We start from the raw sequence: 19,773 nt of genomic DNA, 5'->3' as shown, positions 1-19,773 counted from the left end.
GAAGACATAGGGATGCTGCGGGACTATTTTAATGGGACTGAAAGCCCCATGAAGGAGGAAGAGCTCGTCTTTCACTCTGTGTTTTTATGACTTTTTTTATTTAATACTTTCATTTAGTTATTTTTTATTTTTTTATTTTTAGTGCATTTGTACAAAAAACGTGATGTTTTCTGGTGAATTTTAATAAAAGTTGTTTTCAAAAATCAAATCTCTGTGAGGGTGGTTTTCAGATTCCACTCTGTGATGAAGGACATACAGGAGTTTTTAAACCAGAGGTGTTTCACCACGGCTGTGTGTTCAGTGAAAGGGGAAGAGTTCATCTTTCACTCTGTGTTTTTATGACTTGATTTATTCAGCAAATTCATTTTTTTAAATTTATTTTTTATTTTTTAGTGCATTTGTAGAGGACCGTGATGTTTTCTGGTAAATTTTAATAAAAGTTGTTTTTAAAAAATCAAAAATCTCAATCTATCCATCCATCTATCTATCTATCTATCTATCTATCTATCTATCTATCTATATCTATCTATCTATCTATCTATCTATCTATCTATCTATCTCTATCTATCTATCTATCTATCTATCTATCTATCTATCTATCTATCTATCTATCTATCTCTCTCTCTATCTATCTATTTATATCTCTATCTATCTATCTAGCTGACTGACTGACTGTCGGAGGGCACGTGGTATCTCATATTGTAATTCTATTGGCTAGTTCATATTAAACGAGTTCCGGTCATGTTTCCGGGCCCTTTTTTTTCAAGCCCTTACAGATACGGAAGTTAGTTCGCCCTGACCGCTACAATTTCTCAGTTTGTTTGTTTTAACGACGTCCTTTTGCATTTATTTTTTAAACACAAGAATGATTTATGTATTTTAATAATGTTTAAATCACACGATGTAACACTCACTTTGTTTCGAAGTTTGCGCCAGTGTTTACGAGTCAGGCAGAGTTGCTCCGCGGAAGGATCTATGCCTCCGCCAGCTCTGGCGTGGAGCGTAATTTGAATTTGTCCTCTGCTCTCTTGTCGTCTTTTTTATTTTGTAGGACCATGCGTTAAAGCAATGACTGGCCTTTTTTTATGACGTTACCGTCTATACGTGTTATTTTACATATATATTTTAGCAGCTCTAATCATTTACCTTTAACTTCACGAGGTAAGTGTTCTTCTAAACACACACATAACGTCTGGTGTGACGCCTGTACGTCCGCGAAGGAGCTACAGTTAGCTTTAGTTTCTTTGCTAGCTCATCCGCGATTGTAGCGTCTCGATCGTTATTTACTGTAACTGTCACCGAGCCACTCCGCTCGCTATTCATACCATAAACGCGTTTATTATCAATCAGACTTGGGACGTTTTGAGTCAAATGAATACTTAGGTGTATGCTAACGGGGGTATTCAGACACACATGCAGCTAAAGTTTAGGTAGTGTTACTTTTTTGTAACGTTATGGACTCTGGTATGATGTGTTGTTCATGATACTCTCAGCTGTATATTATATAAATACAGGTGACTGACTGGCCCAGCTGTTGTCATCAGTAGCACTACTGTTTATAATAATAATAATAATAATAATGCATTTTATTTATAGAGCACTTTGCATTGCTAAAAGCAATCTCAAAGTGCTTACACTGCAGGGCCCTTGTGGTGGATCAGCTGCTCTTGACTCATGAGTTCAACTCACACATTGTCTGTGCAGATGGCGACAGCAGAGGTGAACTCCGCAGGACCACAGGGAGATCAGAGGGAGAAGATGTTGCCCCCCTCGGAAGAGGACGCCCCTCCTGTTTCAAAAGGCACCTCAGCATCGCTGAATTTCTCCGCGCTCACACCCTGTCAGTTCGGCATCTCTGCCCAGAGTTTCACCCCAGCCACGTCGTCGTCGTCCAACCGCAAAGGTGAGAGGACTCGTGCGGATCCTGCACCAGTCGATTCGTATCGGTTCTGCTGTGCTCAGCCGCCACTGTTCCCCAAAAGAGACCACGAGAAAAAAGCTGCAGAAATGCAGTAGATTTAAACCATTCAAAAAGAAATGTGATCATTAAACCACAGTGCGATCACATTTGTGACCAAGACACTAACGGAGATACACCTCAGCACCGCTAATGTCTAAAATCAGAGACCAAAACTGTTACTTGACTGTTATTGAAGTTGCGTTCCTCTCCCTCTTGCCTTAGACAAGTCTCGTCTAGCACAAATGAAGGCAAGGCGGCGGTCGGGCATTGGCGTTCGAGGCTCCCCGGAGACAAACTCCCTCATCCGCTTCATGGCGCAAGAGAGGATGAAGACTCCTCCATCAACCCACCGAACTCCAGAGGTGAGAGGCTCAGCTAGTAGTTCAGGATACAGTGGGTCAAATCGACACACGTTACCGATGCTGTGCAGCATACGTTTTCTCATTTTCAGACATACACTGTCACTGCTCTAACTACATATACAGCCATTCTACGTGCAGACATAGTGACATAAACATGTGTTTCTCACTATGTGTGCACTCGTATAGAGAACTTGCTGTCACCCAATTGGTTCCAGCACCAAGTCCACACAAATTATTTATGTCATGGCACACAGTGAGATATTGAGATTTTAAAAGGCTATTAGTCCTAATAATTATTCAACAAATATTAACTGTGAAATGTGCATTGTCCTGTCTGCAGTGCACGTTTGACAATAATTTACATAGATTTTCTTTATGTAAACAAATCTTCCTGTAATGACACGTTGTAGTCCACATTAGTTCCAATAAAATTCCAACCACTCATGCAGTGCCCATTCGAAATTAGATTGTTATCTCAGTAACTGTTCAACACAGTATATTCAATGATGATTGAATATACTATTTCAATCATCTAATCATTATTTACATGTCACTGTTATGATATTAATAATAGACCCTGTTTGCCAGATGCCTGATCAGAAAGTAGTGGACCACAAATTCAAAAGGATTGCTGTGAGCATACAATAAATTTCTGTTTAGATCTGTTTGAAAGAGGTGTTAATTTACTTTAATGGTAATTTTGAAGGTTTGTGCTGCTGTGGAACTGTACTGGGTTACACTTAAGGTTGTTAAGTTCTATCAACCTTAATTCTCATAAAGTGGATGGACAAAATGTTGGGGACACCTGGGTATAACCATGAACAGTTCAAAATTACCACAAACTTTACAGCCTCCAAAATGACCATTAGAGCAAATCAACACCTCAATAAAAACTGGTCGTTATAATCCTCATGAAGGGTGGGTTTATTGCAGGGCTGTGGTATTAAACTGCATTAGTTTTATCTAAGTGTGCCTAGTAAATTGGTTAAGGGAGTGTAGATTAATTGAATCGCTGTGTGTCATAGTTGCGAAGGGTGCAACAGATCACAAATCTCACAGTTTGAGTAGGATTTTGAGTCACAGATTGGATAATTTTTCGGATCCACAAAAGAAAAGGGAGAGGGAGAGACAAATATAACTTTGCTTTCCAGAACACACAAAGCAGAGAACTTTTGCCCATGGTATTCAATGAAAACAACCTTCAAGTCCGGTGTTTAATTAAAATCTTAAAATAAAATATGCAAAAATGTTTATAAAAGTGCAATATGAGGCATGAATAACTGAATCGGTCAGGAGGGAGTGATGTTCGCCGTCTCGCTGCGGGACCAACACCCTCACTTTCCCCAACAGTGAAGCAAAGAACACGAGAAGAACCAAGACTTCTTCTTTACACTTATTTATTATATCGAGACAGTCTGCAACCGGCACTGCAGATTAACTTCTACCGCCAACTCTCTCTCCCTCGCGGATCACGTGTTCCGAACCGTAGGTGGGGATCCGTACGGATCACGGATCAACTGTGATCCTTTACACCACTAATAGTAGCGCTTTCCCTGACATAAAACTGAAGTAATGGGCAGTTAAATAAATCTCCGGTAAATGTATTTTTACATCAGCACAGAAAATATTTAAAACTGATACAGATTTATCAACAGCCTTTATTGTTGGTTTAAGCAATTTTATGCGACCATGACAGCGGCGGTGTTGCATAAATGACTTTTTCCACCTGTTAACTGTCCTTTTTCACAGCAGACATTTTGTCACAATATGAAAAGCACAGCACCGGTGTAAATAATGAAATGAATGACTGACTGGGACTCTTAGAATATAACAGGGCCATCGTTACTGTTGCCAGAACAACCCGGTCCTTTCCTGCTCTGACAAGTCAAAATGTCCGCTTGTCGAAGAAAGTGCCTATAATCCTCCAGTCATGCTTGGGTGGAGATGAAAAGTAAACAAAACGGTGCTGTCCTGCGGTCACTGCGTCTTCAACAAAGCGCTTCGGGAAGCTTTCGCTTCAACTGACCGTTCCTAGGCGCTGTAATGCTGTGATCGACTGTTGGCACTGTTTTGCTCACAACTGTGAGGGTCCAGGTTTGCTAAGCTCCAACACAAACAAATCATGATTGTTGCAAAGAAAATCGTAGCATGAGAAATGCAGTGTAGAAAACAAGCAGCTTCAACTTTTCAGTTTTAGTTGGTACATCGTGTCAGCTGACTCTGACCTGGTGAAAAAGATGATCAGGAGATAAATTACAAAAAAAAGTAACACTGGAATTATTTCTTATTTTTTTGTGTGTGTGTGTGTGTATACTACTAATGTCTTATACAAGTGAAGGAATACACAGGATGAAACAATTATATTGTCTCCCCCAATACAAGCCTGAACAATATCAGTGTTAAGAGAAAGGTCAAACCACACGCAAGTGTTATTGTTTCTTCTGCAGTGTTGAATACAATAACACAGGAAGTAAATATAAAGCAACAGCACAGAAACTCATTAAAGTGATGCCTTACCCAATATTTAATGACCAAAGACATAAACGCTGGAGGCCTGAGAGTTTGCGATTACAAGTGATTTTTTTTTTTCATGTTAAAGGGGCAGTGAGCAATTTCGAGAAACCTTGTTTCTCTCTTTGTTCTTGTTGTTGTGGTTTTACTGCTCTGGCTGCAGGTAGGGAGACCGACGTGCTTACCACAAGGCCAAAGCCCCTGATTCGTAGCGGCATTCGCTAGCACGTGTCTTAACGTGTCGAGGAGTGATGTTTACAAACTGCACATGTAGGTTTTTTGGGTTTTCGATTTACAGAGCCAGGACTGGGCCGAAAAACCCAGCCTTTTTTTTTGCCCCGCACACAGAACCGACAGCGACAGAGAACCACAAGGAAATATTCACTGATCTTAACAAAACGTGTATCGCTTAAGAGTCGCTTACTGCCCCTTTAACAGAGAAATGTCAGTCGCAGTGATAGTAGCCGGGCCTATGGCCTAAAAAGCATGATACCAACCATTGCAACTTTTTAAATCACTTCTGCACCCCAATCCACTTCTCTGCCATCCTGCTTTATACTCTGTATGTTCCAACTCAAACTATGCATTAGATGTTTTAGATGCCTTTAGCTGGACTAAGGCAATGCGGCTTTACTGTCGGCTGAGAAGCGTGAATTTATTTTAAATTTATGTGACAAATCAATGTACATATAAGGTTTCAGATGCACAGCTTCCATAGGAATGAAATTGAAACTGCATTTAGCCACGTGAATACATAACTCTGCGTATATGAAACATAGTGAGCCTATCTTGGACGACAGAAATGTGTGATATGCTGCAGAAGTGGTTTTATAGGTTTCTGTGGACTTTTAGTTATTTCATACACCGTGAAAACTAAATGCCAAGTCTGCAGGTGGTGAGTCTGATACTAATGTTACGCCCTGTCTAGGGGTGACCGAGGTGCAACATTAAGCCCTATCTTTCCCTAAGTCGCAAGCAGCCACATGGATAAATTCTAAAAAGTTTTAACTGAGATTTATTACATAAGTCGATGAAAACAGAAATAACCCCCTAACCCTAACCCTAACCCACAACAACACACAACCATACACAATACGACCTCAGTCGTATCACTAAAGAATTACATTTTGTTTATATTTCACTTGAAGGAATGCATTATTTTGCTGTTGTATGGATGTTATGTTTATGAATATTTTCATTTTGTTAGATGATGTACACAGTTTAGCAAACCATAACATTCCTTGGTGGCGTATGTGTGGAAGGAGTAGTTGATATATGTGCCACCTCTCTCTCACTAATACCACCTCCTGTAATTTCAGAAGTCTATGACCCATACAGCTGCATCACTGAGGTATGTTTGTTTTTGCTGTCTCCCCTCTCAGCATGTCAGGAATAGCCCCTTCCTTCCCCGGGTCGCGTCCACACTGAGGCAGAAGATGGCCTCCTTCCAGAGCCTGATGGGTGTGGAGGAGAGTGAGGCCTCTGATCCGATGCCAAGGCAGGACAGCTACACTGGAGGACACATCAAGACAAGAGATTATCTGTCTGGTGAGGCTGCCTCATTGCCTCGGGATTAATAGTTTCATCTCTCGAACAGGATCTTTGCCAGCAGGATTTCTTTTATCATGTCCAGAGGCACCGTTAAAAAGCAGCAGAATTCATTCACGGCACGGTTTTTAGCCCGACTCTGACAACATCTTGGAGCATTCATTTCGTTTGAGCTTGGTCAGCCTCTAAAATGTGCCAGTTTCTGAGCTGTTTGTTGCTCAAGTGAGACGAATTTCTAACTTTTTATGTGTGGTGTGTACATTTTTTTTAAACCGAGCTGTCCCCCAATTCCCATTTGTTTTTGTATGTTATATAATATTCCTTTTTTCATTGTCTCTCCCCCCCCCCCAGATGAAAACAGCAAGGAGAACCACCCACCAATGATGATGCCCTCACCCGGAAAGAGGAGGTGCTTGGGGCCCCTTGAAGGCTGCGAGGTGGAGATTAGAGAGGCCAGCGCTCCAATCCGTCAGTTCAAGTTGAAGGAGCAGGAGGTACGCTCACTGTAACCATGATATTAATAATGTAACTCATTATCTATGAATGGTAGATCCTAGTGCTACTCGGGCACCCAAAAAGAAAGAAAAAAGTTTGATTCAAATGCTTTGTAGTTAGGTTGATGTATTTATTGTTTCATATTCTTTGTCTTGCATTTTAAAATATCAGGTTTTGAATATTCAGTGTCATTCCAAAAAACTAAAACAGCATTATTTTCTCTACCCACGAGATAATGGTTCTTGCTCTAGTGGTGCTGCGCTGCAGAATGACAACGGGAATAATAATTTGAATTCATAAATCATGTCTGCAGGACATTGAGGAACTGGTGACGCAGGTTTTGACACGAGGGCCATTGCCATCCACTGTGATAGACGCCAAGGCTGTGCTTATTTCCCCACCCCTGCATGTTGACTTTGAGCCCCAGGCCTGTTCCCATACTAAGAAACAACAGGTTTGGTGTTACTTCAGAGTGCAACACACGCACGCGCGCACACACACACACACACACACACACACACAACAAGAAAAAAACCCCACCTAAAACCAGTTAGGAATTGTTGTGTAAATGATAGCACAATCATATACTCTGTAAGATTCAAGCAGACATTTTCCAACTGCCACTGTGAAGTGACTTGGAAGTGATATTTATAACCAAACACACTATTGTCTCAAAGAAACTTTTGGTTTCCATCGCAATCTAGCAGCAAACTGTAATCAAATGCGTTTCAACAGCGGCCACAGAGCAGCTGATAACAAAGCAGACGTTCGATGATGTTGCCCTGCTTGAGAGTTTAGAGATGTAACAGTATGAAAATATAACATCACGGTTATGGGGATGAAAAAGATCCATCTTGTGAAGAGATGTGCTTCTGTTAAATTCTGCTTTACAACATAACCACTATGAAACACTCAGGTTTAAAATAAAACAAAACCAAAAAGTTTTATTTCTCTGATTCAATTATCTGTCCTCACTTACGCCGCTCCCACTCTGCATTCACTGTGTAGCTCGCTCGACCACCGTCTCTGTCTCTCTCTTTCGGCGTGCAGGAGAGGAAACTGAAAGTGTGTGTTCTGTGCTGAACATTGACAACATGTAGCTCTCATGACTGTCTGATTCTCTCTGCTCATGTCAAGGGGAGTGGGTGGACAGATGAGAATGAGCATGATAGTAAAATAAAAAGAACGGCTCCCAAGCGCATCTCGGATCCCTTCGTTCTTCCTAAAGAGCAGTTCAATATTGTGTTTTTTTTTTCCTGCATGTTCTGCAGACAGGATAGCAACTCCTTCTATCAACTGTCCCTCAGCAATTTTGTAAATGCCAAAATATGCCCATACTTCTGGTGCGCTGTCACCGCCTTCCGCCATGCATAATAACCCACGTTGCATGCTGCGCCAGGAGAGCTGGACAGTATTTACTGTGGTAATCATCTACGGTTTTAATGATAATTAAAATTTGAAATGGTAGAACTAACCGTCAGGAATTTCACCCTGGTTTACCGTGAAACCAGTAACCGTTTCATCCCTATTGAGAGAAGAGCCAAACTGAATGTCGTCTCCACTAACGGAGAGGTGTCTTGTCTGAAAGTTCTCAACATATGTGAGAGAAAGGGCGCCATTTCTTATGTTACTATATGTACTCTCTGTGGTTGGGGAAGGAGTATTATTTAAAGGTTCTGAATACTTATATCAATGCAAATTTTATTTTTGTCCTTTTAAAGAAAATTTTGTGCAGACATTTCAAAAAATCTTTGTTATTTTGGGATATTGAGTGTAGATAGATGGGGATTATGATTTAAGCATAAAGCTGCAATAGAACACAATTTGCGAAATGTGAAGGGATCTGACAATGCACTGTTTAACAGCCTCAGTTATCTGAATTGCCTCTGTGCGGTCATATCCGAGCTGTATTTGTGTTTTTTAGAGAACATTTTTTCCTACGCTTGATACATTATGCAAACAAAGTTTTCCACCAGAGGACCACTGGTAAGCTTTTATTACGAAGCAGCTGAAGGGAACGCAGTTTATTAGTCACTGAGGTCAGCAGCACTGACGCTGTGCAGTCAAAATTTGGTCTACACAACAAAATGTTTCAACTGGGAAATTATATGTGGCATTACAAAAAAATAACCATAGTATTGAATATGTGTTTCTGCACTACCGCTATCTCACCTCACAAGATGGACTTTTGTGATCACTTCTCTTGTCAGAGAGCAAGTTTAAAAGGAATAGTTTGACATTTTGTGAAATGCACTTTTTCCAAACATGAAGACACAGCTAGCCTGGCTCTGTCGAAAACCTCTAAAACTGACTACTTCACACATTATATCTTGTTCTTTTCATTCTCCCACATACAGAACTGTTACAGGATGTTACATGCCAGAACTTTTCTTGGCCAGTCACAGTCATTTTACTGGAGTCATTACTTGAAGTCAATACACGTGGCTAAGATGTCATTCATGAGTATGGGATTGTTTCTCTCATCTAACTCAACAAAAAACTGAATTGGTATTAATGACGAACCTTACCTTCGGACCGAGCTTCATGAGATGAGTAGACTTAATATGGGATCAAACTCATTTGTATTTGCAGAAATTGGCTCCTGTATCAGATGAATTTCAATAACAATCTTACTTTAACTAGCTGTTTTGTAAAGATCGTCCGCACACCACTGTCCCACGGAATGGGGGATCTCATGTATTCTCTTTCAACAGGATTGTGTGGTTGAACTCCAAAGACCCAGCCTACCGCTGGCTGATGACCCTGGCACCCCTTTCGTCCTCCCCTCCCTCCCCTCTCTGCTGGAGATGAAGCCCACAGGTAAACACACACCGATGTCGGTGGCCACGCTTGAGTAATTGTCCTTTTCTCTTGGTTTGGGCTGGTATACGAGTCTCAGCTTGATGCAGTGTTCCCAGGCTCCGTACAAGGACGGTGTCCGAGTTGTGTCTTAACTACAAGGAATGTTATTTGGGTCACACTCATTAGCACTGTTCATTGATCAGGAAATTCAGCTGTCCCAATATTGATACCAAAGACATGACCATGCCCCAAGAAAAAAACATTTTACCTGGTTTATGTTTCATCTTCATTTTTGTGTTTCCCATATTAATATAATTTTATATATGTGTGTGTGTGTGTGTGTGTGTGTGTATATATATATATATATAAATATATATATATATCCTTTATAATATGTAGGGGTGGCTACTAGATCCTAAATGTCTGAAATGCAATTAATATAGTGTATTATAACCTAAGTTGAATCATTAAATTCCGGTATGTCCAACAAAATAAGTTGTATTTAATGATTGTTGGTTTTCCTTTTTTTATCGTACAACCACGAAAATATCTGAAAACCATGAATCTACATATGTTGATTAAAATTGCAGGCACGTCATTTGGTAATCAACCGGTTTGATATTATTTTTGTGAGATGTTTAGAAGTTTTAACAAACCACCAAGAAGCTCTTAAGTCCTACTTTCTGCCTCTGCATACACTGTAATAATTGCAGCAAAGATAAGTGGCTTAGTTGTAAATTCAAGGTTTTATTTTCTGTGCAGGAGAGAATGATTCTGCTGGGATGTCCGCCGTTAAGAAGAAAAAGAGGGTCCACTTCGGCGGCCCACTCTCTCCCGAGTTCTTCGATAAGAACCTGCCCCCCAGCACCCCATTACAGAAAGGTGCCACGCCGGCCCAAGCGCCCACACCAGGTGGTGTGCAGTTCCGCTCACTGCTGAAGACGCCACAGAGGAGTGAACCACGGCCTACACAAGCTCAGCCGGACCTCGGCTGCCCCATCACGTTTGGTGCCTCCCCCACACTTACAATGCCTAGCCACTTCCGAATGCAGTTTGAGGGAGAAGACGTTGAGGAGAAGGACGGAAAGGTAAAAATGGATGCAGGATAATTTTGATTGTACATGTTATTAAGTAATAGTTTACACCGAGACATCCGGGATAATGAGGTTGCACGCAGGCACGAACGTCCAGGAAACTTGTGCAGTTTTGATTGTTCTTACTAGTACTGACAAAAAACACCAGTTTTCATCTTGCCAAGGCTCAGTTTTTTTTTCTTCTGGGTATATTTGTATGTGGGCAATCTGACGATCTTATATCGAAATCGATCTTAATTTGGCACATGATCTGATGAACAAATGTTTTACAATTAAAGGCGGTAACACAAGCGATCTGTGGAAACATTTAGTGAAAGTAAATGTGAAAGTACCCTCTACTTCTGCTGGTCCAAGTCAAAGACCAGATCTGTTATTTCTTAAATACATTTTATTTTTCTATTCTATCCCACAAGATCGTCATATGATCTTTTTTGCAAGATCGCCCACCCTGAAATCAGGATCTGATTCACTATCTTGTCTAGATAGTACATGTTAGATTCATCACTGAGCAACATTGTGTTTGTGTTTGTTCCCGTTCTAGATCGTTTTCCCTTCAATGGAGGAAATTGACTCTGCAGTGACAAGTGACACAGGTTCGTTATCACAGATTCACCCCGAGAGTTACTGTTTGTTGTCTCTAGTAGAATGGGATTAAACACTGTTTGTTTTGTAACGACTCTTCCTTTATGTTAACATTTCAGCCTATGTATGGAACCCCCAACCATTGAACTTAGATGCTGCATTCCACGAGGAGTGTCTTTCTCAGACCGTGACAGGTGAACTGCCAACATACTCCATCCATTTCCTTTCGTTTTCAGTTAATGTCGTCATTCTCCTATTCTCTGCCTTTCTCTTGGCTGCTCTCAGATCCGGTAGCGTCGTGATATAATACTCAGAAAAGAAATCCAGCTTTGTTGGAGGGGCGGGGGGGGGCATTTGCTTAAACCAAATTAAACCACAATTTAGAGCAAATTCTTTCCTATGAAGGGCCAAAAATGAAAGGCCACGTTCCAAAAATAAATGTTGATGTTATGTGAAATTACATTACGTTAAAATGTATTGTATTTTTTAGAAAATTAAATCAAACAGAAATTTTCAAAATAATTAAACACCGCCGGCCCCGAATTGGGCGGCCTTGGTTTAGAGTATCAAAGAGATTGTAGTAACATTTTAATTCATCCATGTGAAAGTTATCTGACACAAGTTTAGTTTTACATTGGTTATCATTTGCAATTTCAGTGTCTGAGACTACACCCAGCACATCCTCTGAGGTGTGTGTCCTGGATGATCCCGCATCTCTGCCAGAGGAGAAACGACCTGAAGTCGGCGTTGAAGCTCCAACTTCAGTCAGATCTAACAACCGCAGGAAAAAGGTCCATTATAGATTAAGTTTTTTTTGTTCTCATTGTTTTTAAATACTCTATTGGATGGGTCATTACGGGGATATAAGATGTATTTTTAGCAATGCATTGCTTCAGAGTTACTCTCTTAATATTGCCAAAGTAATTATGACCTCATACTGTGAAATTTCATTTTTATTCACCAACAACCTCTGCATTTCTGTCTTCGCAGGCAGATCCAGAGTTTGAATCTACCAGTGAGGCTCCAGCTCGCACCAGGAGTCGAAAGAGAAAGGTCTGCGATTATCACAAACCTCTCTCAGCTTGATCACACCATTTCCATTTACACAACGGGATTGTCTTTCTTAATAAGTTCGGGGTCATAACATGCTCTTATTTAATCTACTGTTTAATTCCACTGGATCTGAACTCAGATGTAAGAAATATTCACTTTGTGTGTGGCAGCGACACTATATATATATATATATATAAACGTATCCTCATATCAACTCACTCAGCTCCCTCAGCAACCAGAGGAGAGTGAACCTGTGAAGCGGTCGACGCGCTCTGCTGCCAAGTTGGCCTCTGGGAAGATGAAGGTGAGCTTGCCGAGTCTGCTCCTTTAGATTTCTCTTACAACACATCACTGAGGGATTCTGCAGACTTTTCTTCCTGGGAGGCAATCATGGAGCCATACAATGTGACTACAACTTACTTCGCCCGACTTACGGAGATGTTTGAATGTAAGAATACACGCTCCCACAGCACCACAGATTTATGATCATGCTCGCCACATGATCATAAATCACGGGAATATACCGTGATGAAATCTTAAATTGATTCACGTTGGACCAAGAGTCGAGAAGCTGCTGTGCTGCCACAGATTGTAGAACAAAGCCATTTGACGAGGCTCATAGTTTAAGTTTTTTTTTTTGTACAGGTCTATTATGACCCATGAAGTCAAGTTAATGCATAAGGTTGATGATATTTTGTATTCACTATTACTATGTAGGGATGCGTGATATTGGATTTTTTTTTTGCTGATATGCCAATGTTTTACAACTCATTTGGCCGATAACCGATATAGATACCGATATATACCCTTTTTTTCCCAACCCAAATTGCAGGGATCATCAAGTCTCTTCTGTAGTGTAATTAACATATTATTATGCAAACTCTCATCGTGTTGGCCCACTGACAATTGCTTTTAAACAATACAGGAAGATACATCCTACGTAAAACAGGCTTGGATGATGCTCTCCCTGAGATAATCATAACAATAATACCCAGAACCAGTGAACTTCTGTTCGCAGAGAACATTGGAAAAGTGCATTGTACAACTTTACAGTTGGGCTAAACCTGCACTGCATTAAGATGTGCAAACAAAATCACAAAAAGTGCCCAAAAAATAGAAGCAGCTTCATTCCCTAGTAGGGATGCACGATATATTGGATTTTTTGCCGATATCCGATATTTAATTTGAAAGTCAATATCGGCCGATACCGAGCCGATATTATTGTGCATCCCTAGGAGGGACAGTCGTGACTGGAGGCATTATAATTTCGGGTTCTTTGTCAATCCCCTTTTAGGGAATTTGATGTCTCAGAGAATTCTCACAGTGAGAGAATTATCATATATTTTATATCGTTTGTCACAGATGTTCACTTGCACTCAAACATCAAAGGTCAGGGTCACTCTGACCTCACGTTTTGTCCAATCCTTGTGAATTAAATATATCATTCATTACTTCTGCAGAATTCACACAGTTCACTTGAAAACCTTAAAAGTTTGTGAATTTGTGGAAACAAATCAAGACATTGAAATTTTTAGAATGAATGTGAACGTTTTGAGTAAAAATAGAAATGTGCAGGTTTTTTTCCCCTGACTTCATGTTAGTAAATAGGCTACGTGTCTCATTCTGCATGCATCCCCCACCATCTCTCAGCTGTCTGTCTGTCTCTATCACTCAACTTCAACAGTAAATTGTTTTGCCGTGTTAAACGGCAAGAGACCACACAGTCTGCCATTACTGTAACACAGCACAGCATTCGAGCTCATAGGAGCCAGACCGATGCAGATTTTGTAATTTGCATGGTGCCAAGAGTCTTTCACCGCACCAGAGCCGTTGTACGAGCTAGTCACTATCCATTGATGGAAATGTATCTCTTATTTATCAGATAGACTCGTTGGTTAACAGCTTCATTTAGCTGTCAAGGTGTCAGAAGGAGAATTACCTTGGAGGTTCACTCCTGTATTACAACGACACCAGCTAGTGGTGCAGTTGTTAGACTGTGAATATACCCTATTAACCTGCAGCCAACCACTATTTAAGGCTACATAATATTTTTGTGATTATAATATTAGATATGAAATAGTTAATTTCTAGTAGTTTCTGCTAGTAATAACATCCTGCCCTGATCCACCCAGTTATTACTGTTGATGCAAATCTTGATTTTCATATCACTGATATCTTATCCATCATGGATTCCTGAGGTGTCATTTATTATTGATCGCAAAACATAAATGCACATTTAAAGGCTCAAATCTGTTTTATATTATTATACCAGTCGGGCTCTAATATATATAGACATAAATCTGTCAATGATTCCTAAAATGCCGTTATCAAACCTTTATGGAAAAGAAATGTTATTGAGGCTTGATATTTTAGTTTAGCCATAAACTTCATTTAAATAACTATAAATAAAAGAAAACACAAATACAACCAAATTTATAGAACTTGAATTAAGAAAACAAAGAACAATTTTTTTTTATGGCAAACCGATATATCGGTCAGGCTTTAATCTAGACTAGTGCAGGTGGCTGTTCCTTGACTCAATCTAAAGGTTAAGGTGTGTAGAAATGCAGGGAATTTATTTATTTTTTATTTTAACATATGGGAAGATGCCCCTTGCCAATTATTTATCTTAATTTTTAAGTCGGTTCCCCATTTCAAAGCATAACCAGGCAGAAAAGTTCAAGCCTCTCCCCTTTCAGTTGTTTGTGAGCTTCTGTAAAAATCAGCTCGTTCTCATAAAACATCTGAGTGTTGTAACATTAATTACCCGTAATCCTTTGTGTCTCCAATTTTGCCGAGCTGGATTTTAAGGGACTTGGACCTGGAAAGTCTTGAAAAAACTGCTTGAATTGAATGTGTGAGAGGCTTGGGGAGTGAGACGAATCAGCCTTTGATTACAAACACAAACACACAGTACTCGGTTTTACGATAGAGTCGTTGTTGGTTTTATTATGTTTGTTGACAATGAGTACACACGGAGAATATCCCGAGGCTTAAGCTCATTCGGACAAGATTGTTATGTAGTAGTTCGTAGTTGACTGTACATTCCCCAATGCACGGAGACCAGTTATTTGAAAGCAATCTGCAGTCTGGATAGATGTAGATATCATGACACTGGCTCATATTACAAAAGACAATTTCCAGAGCTTGTAGGTTCTGCCTCTGCTAACAACTTTGTAGTTTTATGTCTTTCTTTTTTTTTCTTCATTGTACATACTGGCTCTCTATCGGGCCATCGATCAATCTAAGTGGGTTACTATCCATCTGGTTAACAACATTGGGTTGCAGAGCTGATGAATCTTCATTAAAGCAAAGGTGTCATTCTGACGAGACTTTATTAGGGCTAATTATTGGTGGATAAACCAACAAGGCGAACTTTCTCAGTAGCCTCTCTCCCTCTCTCCCACAGAGAAGAGCAGTGGGGTATTAGGTTAAAAGGTTACATGACGTTAAAGGCGCAGTGAGTGATTCTAAAGCAATACAGGTTTTTGTAAAAATCTGCTTATCTTTCCTCACTGTCCATTAGCTGTCCATTTTGTGTGTGCGATGAAAAAAAATCACGTTTTTTGGTTCAGCCCAGGCTCCATAAATCAAAACCAAAAAAATGGTGCGGACTCTACCACACAGCACTGCGTGTGCAGTATATGAACTTCACTCTACGACACCGTAAGAGATGTGCCGGCAGGTGGTGCTGCAACTCTGGGGTTATGGCCTAGTGGTTAGTGTGTAAGTCTCCCATACCAGAGGATCCGGGTTCGCGGCAGCAACAAAGAGAGAAACAAGCCTTCTCCAGAATCGCTTACTGCCCCTTTAAACGCAAATTTTAGATACTATTGACCCGTCTCAATCTCTCTAGTCTAGTGAATCATTTTTCCACAGTCAGTGATAAACGTCGCCATACTCTCTGTACCTGCCACTACTGTATCTACAGAGTCGTAGTTCACATATGACTATGACAGGCGGAAGGATAAGTAGTTCCTTTCAAACAGGCATTATTTAGATTATCCTGATGATAGCTAGTTACTTTGTACTGTTGATTCCCCTGTTGATGATAAAATACACATTTACCCCAAATTACTGAGTTGAAATAGGAATTTTTCAAAATATGAGAATCTGTCCTAGAACAGATGACGTCAGAATTGGAAGTATCAATATTTCAATATCAATCCGCACATGCACTTCACAATGAACTTTCTGAAGAAACCGTGACTTAAACAGTCAGAATGTAATATGTTATCAGTTGAATTTTAAAATTATTTATTTACATGATAATGTTTACTTTATAAACGACTAGCTATTTGTACTCCAAAAATTTCAACTCTGATCTGAAAAATCTACCAAGAAGAAGGAAATTTGAGTCTGGAAAAAGTCTGGAATTTTGAAATGGAAAATTTGTAGGAACCATGTGTTTTTGTCCAAGATGCAGGTGCTAGTGTGACAACCGAATATGTAACCTTTAAATAAAATATTGTTTATATGTAATAATTGTTTTAATCGGTATGTTGTTTTTTTATTTAGCTCACTGTTTTTGCATTTTACCTGGGTTGTATCATGATATGTTGTATATGTAAATGTGATACATAATGATATGTTATTAACCCACCAAAACTCGTTCATTTTCATTCACTTGTTGAAGATGACATCAAAGTGACCTACAAGAATCAATTGAGTATGATCCCATTCACTGATAACCAATTTAGTATTGATTGGGTACAACTCTTTACATCATAGGTGGAAACTTATCAGCCAGTAAAACATTTTCAGCAGAACGAGTAGAGACACGCTCACGATGCAGATTGTGTTTTCCGCAGACGACCTCCACAGCGACGCGTCAGTGGAACAGGGATGTGGACCGCTCGCTGTATGGCTCTCGGGACTACGCCTCCAAGGACCCCGCCCTGAGTCCCATCACCGAGAGGCTGTCTTTCACCAGTCAGTCTCCAGCAGCACAGCACACTCCCTCTGCGGCCTGCACTGGTAATAAAAGTTTGTTTTAGTTTCTAAATAAATAATTAATTGTGGGCTGGTTTTTTTTTTTACATTCTGTTGGCTGGAAAAAACAAAATGTTCCTCTATGCATTTATCCATTAACATACAAACCTTCCAAAATCTATTTCTCCATTTCTCCCAACAGCTACAAATCCGGAGACCCACTCGAGCCACGAGATTGCTAACGATAATGAGGCGACGGGGGAGCTCACTGTGACACAAGCCTTTGAAAATCCGCCAGAAGATTCCATCACATCTCCTGACTCCAGTAAAGAAAGCAGAAGAGGGAAAGGCATGAGGCTGTCAGGGCAGAGGTCCAGAGGGAGAGGAATGAAGAAAAGGAAGGTCAGTGTTGCTGACTGTGACTTGCTCAGTGAGGTGCCTCTGGACCAGACTGCAGGAAAGACAGAAGAACACTGTGAAGACCAAACCGCTACACGCCTCGAGGCATCAAGGGAAACCCCATTGTACCACACTGCACTGATAAGGAGGGGGGTTGACCACGAACTTGATGCCAAGACTTCTGCAATAATACCCAGCGCAAAATCAGAATGTGATATCGGTCTGAACCCCTGCCCGGCTTTGGGAGAAGAACTCACCGACTTGAATCTGCCAGCAGAGCTACCGCAAAGAGAAGCAGAGCAGGGCACGAGGAGCGCCGTAAACAGCTCAGTCCTCCAGGAGCAGGGGGAGCAGCAGCTGAACGAGCACCAGAGGAGCCATGAAGAGGAGGAGAATTTACACGGAGACCAAGCAGCAAGTCAGCATGAAAACAGCAGCAGGTCAAGCCAGGAAGACGGGGGACTGTCTGACTCGCACCTGGCTCCCTGGCAGGCCGACTTTAATTTTGAGGATATATTTAAACCTGTCGCCACTAGGGGGCAGCAGTCGGTGCGCCGCAGCCTGAGGAACCAGAGCCACAGCAACAACAGCGCGGGTCTCGCCTGGCTGCCGTGGACCTCTCCCGACTCCGGGAAAGAGGGCCGCAGGAAGACCCGGGGTCGCCAGCTCTCTGCTGCTCTCCCTGTCCCCCCTTCAGTCTCCGAGGAGACACGAGACAACACCTCATGAGACACCTTACATCGGTCACATGGGGCTGCTTATTTTAATGAACTGAGATGAAGGGGATGAACTGATTTTTTTTTATTACGCTGCCATACAAAACCTAACCTCCCTGTTTTCTTAAAATTAGATGGAATGATTTTTTTTCCCCCAAAGAATGTTCTGATTGTTTTTACATCATCTGAAACCTTCTTCTTTTTTTCTTTTCTTTCGGTGAATTATTAGAGCCGAGCAGTCATTTGTAGCCAGATTCCCACCGGTGAACCAAGCCAGTCGATACCCAGAGAGCCCGGTCGTGTCTGCTGACCACCTCCCGATCAATATCCAACGACCACTCAGCTGGTAATCAAAGTGCATCTTCAGTCTCCCTCTCCAAAGTCACTGGATCAAGCATGTCCAAGTCAATAGCAAGGTTTTGTGGATGGATGAAGATGGCTTTTTTTTTCCGAGGGGAGGGGTTGGATGGAATTCAACAGATAGAAAGAATGATATAGTAAGGCAGTGAATTTGCCACACAGAAATCAAATTAATAGGCTGGAATGACTTTGTGGTGGTTCTGTTCTGTTTTTCCTTTATTTTCCCCTCTCAGTGACAGTTTAACTCAGACATCCCTGTTTGACTGCTGTATCATCGCCTTTGGTTGGTTTTAGGCTGCCAATAATTAATAATGATAGGCCAGTCAAATTGTAATTGTCTTGTAAATTGCATCCAATTAAACATGAGTTGGTGTTTTATGTCACAGTGTACCTTGCTCGACTGATGAAAAAGCCTTGATTGCATGTGCAGATACCCCACTTTCCCTAAACTGTGTTCATTTAACAGACAATTAAAGACTCATTTGGCAGGAATTCATCCAGATAATAAAACACCCACTATCTCCACAAACGTGACGTTCCAGCTGTGTAGTCACTTTAGTTCAAAGCACAGCAGCTTTCACGTTCGCCGCCAACCGGCGTCGTTCCATGAATTACTCTTCCAATCTACATTTTCGAAAACAAACAAATGTCTGGAAGCAAATCGACCTCTAAACCTCTTGATTCCACCATTTACGGATTCAAATCGGCCACCATCCATCCATCTGTCGGAGAGGAACGAAGGGAGCAAATGGGACTTCAGGTTCGGTCCACATAGGGTAAAAATTGACTTCCAGAAATTATGCATCAACCTAATCTATCCATCACCGAGTAATTGACTCCTCCCTTCTACAAGCGAGTCAGTGACTTGGACGAAGGACACCGGAGCATTCTGGGGCCGAGCGTGTGCCAAGGTCTCTCCTCTGTGTTCCCATTGAAGATGGATGTTCGGAATCACAAAC

The 19,773-nt window shown here is 41.0% G+C and overlaps 1 protein-coding gene across 2 annotated transcripts; it reads left to right on the top strand.

Annotated features, from left to right (window-relative positions):
- Positions 1–771: 771 nt before the first annotated feature.
- cdca2 (cell division cycle associated 2) lies at positions 772–19,192 on the top strand. 2 transcript variants are annotated; one of them, XM_035640509.2, is made up of 15 exons: positions 773–1,161; positions 1,705–1,903; positions 2,183–2,322; positions 6,216–6,381; positions 6,733–6,875; positions 7,190–7,330; positions 9,591–9,696; positions 10,441–10,766; positions 11,314–11,365; positions 11,474–11,548; positions 12,012–12,145; positions 12,345–12,407; positions 12,631–12,711; positions 17,219–17,384; positions 17,542–19,192. In XM_035640509.2, exons 2-15 carry the CDS (start codon positions 1,705–1,707, stop codon positions 18,465–18,467), a joined length of 2,718 nt encoding a protein of 905 aa, XP_035496402.2. In that variant the 5' UTR covers positions 773–1,161; the 3' UTR covers positions 18,468–19,192. The 2 variants fall into 2 exon arrangements, with proteins under 2 accessions (XP_047187118.1, XP_035496402.2); XM_047331162.1 differs by lacking the exon at positions 7,190–7,330 and having other exon boundaries at positions 772–1,161.
- Positions 19,193–19,773: the final 581 nt, after the last annotated feature.

Source organism: Scophthalmus maximus, chromosome 3, assembly GCF_022379125.1.
Source record: "Scophthalmus maximus strain ysfricsl-2021 chromosome 3, ASM2237912v1, whole genome shotgun sequence".
NCBI classification, from domain to species: domain Eukaryota; kingdom Metazoa; phylum Chordata; class Actinopteri; order Pleuronectiformes; family Scophthalmidae; genus Scophthalmus; species Scophthalmus maximus.
This window is presented reverse-complemented; position numbering and strand designations above follow the sequence as displayed.